Source organism: Vespula vulgaris, chromosome 1 (genome assembly GCF_905475345.1).
Source record: "Vespula vulgaris chromosome 1, iyVesVulg1.1, whole genome shotgun sequence".
Classification (NCBI taxonomy): domain Eukaryota; kingdom Metazoa; phylum Arthropoda; class Insecta; order Hymenoptera; family Vespidae; genus Vespula; species Vespula vulgaris.
The window spans coordinates 2,035,001-2,040,000 of NC_066586.1; the positions used below are offsets into that span (position 1 = coordinate 2,035,001).

At 35.5% G+C, this 5,000-nt stretch overlaps 1 protein-coding gene across 6 annotated transcripts in view; it reads right to left on the reverse strand.

Annotated features, from left to right (window-relative positions):
- Window positions 1-5,000, reverse strand: part of LOC127069508 (tensin-3) — a 157,294-nt gene that overhangs the window by 101,909 nt on the left and 50,385 nt on the right. For all 6 annotated transcript variants that reach the window (XM_051006613.1, XM_051006618.1, XM_051006604.1 and 3 more), the window contains exons 2-3: window positions 354-462; window positions 39-76 (exon numbers count right to left, since the gene is read on the reverse strand). In XM_051006613.1, coding sequence (XP_050862570.1) covers window positions 39-76; window positions 354-462 — 147 coding nt within the window. The remainder of the gene's footprint in view (window positions 1-38; window positions 77-353; window positions 463-5,000) is intronic.

Genomic DNA, 5,000 nt, shown 5'->3' on the forward strand with positions numbered 1-5,000 from the left:
TGTTAATTTCAATATAAAATAAGTTTCTATTTACGTACCTTGTCCTCGCAAGTCTTGTGACAGATGTATTTGCATACTGAAAGTAAAAAGAGATTTCTGTTAAAACTGACATGTTTGAATAGATTCTATGAAGATTATATAAGTTCTCTTTTCTTCTTTTTCTTTTTATCATTGATCAAGAATATTAGTAATTATATTTTGTAAGAATAAAAATCAAGAAATTTGAACTTGTTCCATTTTCGCGCTTATTTTAATCTTTTTTACCAACGATCGATTAAAACGAGTACTACCGACTACGAGATATCGTCTCTCTTTTACCGAGACTCTTGCAGTTCTCGACTTTATCGACTCACCTCTACAGCACGACGCTTGCTTGATCACCGCTTGATGGCACAGATGACAAGGTCGAGGCTTGCGCAATTGCTTCGTTCGGAACACGTGACACTGAGGTTCAAAGTCACTCTGAAATAGATAAAGAAAAGAAATAAGAAAAATTCAAATAAAGATGATTAATACGACGAACCGTAATGGTATATGACGACTAAAGGATAAAAAAAAAAGAGGAAAAGAAAAAGAAAGGAAAAGAGAAAAAGAGTGAAAGGAAACGTTGACAAAAAAAGAAAGAAGTAGAGTCAGACTTCTTAGAAATTCTCGAGTCTACTTTTTTCTTTCTTTTTATTTCTTTTTTTTATTTTAAAGCCATATTTTCTTCTGGTCCGTTAGAATCTGAGGACTGCGAGGTTACTTCTCGTTAAAGAAATAAATGGCTTGTGTAACTTTTGATCTTTTTAAAATAAATTTTATATCTTTTAATAACTCTAATTTGTTTTCAAGATCTTGACAGAGAGCGTATGTTGCAAGATACCGAGTCGAGTGAAATCGTAAGAGCAATTTGTCCTACGTTATTACCTATCCGACTGTATGTAACTTTATCATATAAAGAAAAAAAAAAAATATTTCTTCGCATGATGATGCGAATACAAAAGTCAACCAGTTAAAACAACGGAGTTAAGTGGAGCCGTACGATTGGCAATAGCGGCATTGGGAAAAGGCACGGTTCGGAAAGTTATGTGTAAGCAAGCAAGCTAGCAAGCAAGCAAGCAAGCTAGCAAGCAAGCAAATGCCCGCGGCGGCATCTACGATCCATCCCATGGGTGCACGGTTTGCAATTATAGTCACGCAAAGCTTCGATCTACCATGAGAAGTGAATACCCTATGGTTTCACCCACATCCAACGGCATCCATCCATCCATCCATCCATCCATCCATTTATCCGTCCATCTCCATCCCGATTTCCCAGGGAACAATCGAGCACGAGACAACTGTCAGTCAAATTTTCTTTGTTGACCTACTTGACGTTTAAGATATACCTATAAGATCGCAAAATTATCCATAGCGAATGGATAAACGAATGAAAATCACGATGTATAATAAAATCGTATGGTATGCGATACGAGATCCGTTTAATAAAAATTTTATTTAATGATAAATTGAGCCCTGTATTATTATTATCGTTGTTGCTGTTGCTATTATCATATTACAGACTTGTTTTTTTCTTCGAAATTTATTATATTTAAATACGCATTTAAATAGAATTGAATTATACGAGGAATATATATGTAGTAGAAAATAATAATGATATCATAAAATGGAGCCATTGTCTTCATTTATCTTTGATAAATGTATCAAGCAGTACATTACTAATGAAATATCTTAGAACGATGGTATCATTAATATATCTTAATCATAAGCTTTGTCGGAACACTTCCCCTGTAATTACGACGTCACGATCTCCAGAGAGAGTAACGAGAACGGAAAGAAGGCGAGTTTCAGGTGCGACTACTATATATATGTATACCTATATATATATAATGTTGGAACGTACATAGATGCTTTTTAAATCCCGTCCTCTTTTCGTTGATCAGTAAACCGTAACGTTACATACGAAACGCATTCCGCATTATCTTTCTCTCTCTTTCTCTCTATTTTTCTCTTTTTTCTCTCTTTCTCTCCCTCTTTCTCTTTCTTTTCGATCGTTCTTTCGTATCCCTTTCGTTTCTTCACGAGCGTAAATGGCAATAAATCGTTATTACCCTGTTGTGGAAGAGAAAAATGACGAAATTACGCAAGAGATCTTTATGTAGGCAAGTCTTCGAACACATAAAAGTGCATACAATTCGTTGCAAATCATTTCACGTTAAAAGTCTTTGCATATATCTTACTAATCCTCTCAACTAATCGACTACACATACACACACACAAATATATATATGTATGTATATGTATCTATGAAAGACCTTTGACATCACAGCGAATGAATAGTCACCGTTGATCACGGACAACTAATTGATCTCTAATCTTCGATCGGATCGTGCAGGACACCTCCTCTCCCTCCTTCTCCATTTTCATCTCCTTCTTCTTCTTCTATTCTTCATTCGAACTTCGACTTTTTGCTTTCATCTCTTTCCGAGGGTAAAATTATTACAAGCTTTAAAATGGCTTGAACTGACCCGACATTTGCCTCCAACTGTCTATTTTATTTTTTCTTTTATCGGTACTTTTATTTGCATTTTTATTTATTTTACTTTCTTTTTTCTTTTCTTAAACTTTCGTTCGATTAATGAGCTATCAAAGTGCAATAAACCTACTGGCTTAGATTTCCCTATCTTGGGAATGAAAAGTATGGAAGGAGTGAGGGGTAGTGAACGGCACAATCTTGGAGCAACATTAAATTATTTTTACGAGAAATCATTTACGAATACATAAATAAAACATCGTGTAATAACAGTCGCTGTAAATCCTAGTAGATATATACAATGATGGCGCTCAACAATAAATTATTTTTCTTACTGTTAAAAACAAATCAAACGATTCTATTTCTTGAGAACAAGGAATTAAAATAGACAATAAATTGAACGATGAATAAAAATAACGTAAGTATCAATTCTTTGTAACGTCTGCTTAAAAAAAATTGTATTTTTTTTTTTTAAATATCAATTATGCTTAGCACAGTTATACCAATAACGATTCATACTCTACATATGGTATACGATTTTTTCTTTCGATCAAACTTTATACGAGTGTTTTACTTTTGAGATATTCTTTTTCTTGCGCCCTTTTCTTTTTCATTCTTTCTTCTTTTCTTTAATTCGATCCAACTTAACGAATCTCAACTTGTCGATGATTAAAATTCGCAACTGTTTGAAACACGAAACTGCAGGGGGTAGAACACGTCGAGTTAATAAAAAAGGTCGATCAATGTACCGATATACTGTAACCGGTCGGGACGATTTAACGTCGCTTTCGTTATAATTTACGACGACGGCTATCCTCGGAGCTATAACAAAGTCATCCGATCGAATCATCGTAAGGATCTTGAGAAGATTAATTCGTTGGAGAAACGCGATCGTATCGCGAGAAAGACCGAACCGCCATAAACTCCAAAGGATTTTAACGCTTAAAAGATAGGAAGGGTTGTATTTTTTCTTCTCTCTTTTTCTCTCTCTTTCTTTCCTTCTTTTTTTCTTCTTTATTTTTTGTGTTCTTCCGATCCTTACGGTTCGTTAATGAGACAACCGGTCATCCTGTTAATCATAAGATCAGGAGCAATCACCGACGCCAACGGACGAGTTCAAAGCTCTCGCGAGTGATTCGAGTGGAAGTAAACGCGTTCAATGTCGGTATGTTTGCGTTCTTAGTCTCTACCGATTTGTAGTGCTAAAGAGAAAGAAAGAGAGAGTGAGAGAGAGAGTGAGAGAGAGAGAGAGAGAGGGAGGGAGGAAGAAAGAAAGAAACAGATAGAGAGAAGGAGAGAAAGAGAGAGAGAGAGAGATAGAATGAGAAAAGACAGGGTGAGAAGGGGTTGGCGAGGAGAGAGAGAAGGTATGCAGAAGAAGAGTTGGAACAGAGACGGCTTTGTCGGGTTCTGTTTGCGCTTTGACTCGGAACACTTCGACTTGCATTAACCACGAAGATACAAAGACAAGAACCCGCGTAGTTTGCTCGTACCACTTCATCTCCTTCTATATCTCTCTTCTTCTTCTACATCATCTTTCTCTCTCTCTCTCTCTCTATCTTTCTTTCTCTCTTTGGCTGTCTCTGTGTCTCTGTCTCTCTTTCTCTTATTTTACTTTATGAATTCTCTGTACAGCTTGATGTACACACTACTTGCTCTTACTTGCTACTACTTCCTATAACATTTCTCGCGGGAAAAGCTTTTATCATCTTCTCGAACTTCTCTAATAATTTTCATTCTACACAAGAAATATATGCACAAGAGAAGAGAAAATATTTTATTATAGATCGTGACTTTAATAGCTGAATTTACGATTATAAGGTAAATTACTTATTCGTTTCTCTTGCCTACGGGAATATTCATCATTATTTAATTTCGATATTACCATATTGTCGAAGATTATTAATAATTAATAAGAAAAATTCATTATATATATATATATTTTTATTATATATATTGAACTAAAATTTTTTGTATTTCTTTGTAACGACGAAAAAAAAAAAGATAGGAGAAACAAAATGATCATTAATCGAGAATGAATGGAGATGAAAAAAAGAATATTCGATATAACGTCACAGTAAAGAAATTCATTTTCCATAGAGAAAATGGCTCTTCAGGGTGGTCCATCAAGCGTATGAAAAACGAAGGAGAGAGAAAGAGAGAAAGATAGAAAAAAAAGAAAAGAGAAAAAGAACACGGTAAAAGAGGTTAATGCTTTTAACGACAACATCTCTGTGCGCATGGTAGACCGTGCATAGCAAGGCCGTTGTATGGTTGTTCGAACACGAATATACGTCGGTAGCCTCCGGATAAGCAGCTTCGTTCCACGAAAGCATCTTCACGATCGTGTTAACTTCCTTGGAAACGGTGCGTGTAATAGAGGAAGAGGAAGGCGTGGTACTATGAAAGAAAGAGAAAGAAAGAAAGAAAGAGAGAGAGAGAGAGAGAGGGAGGGAGAGAATAGGGATGAAAAATTACTCGCAGT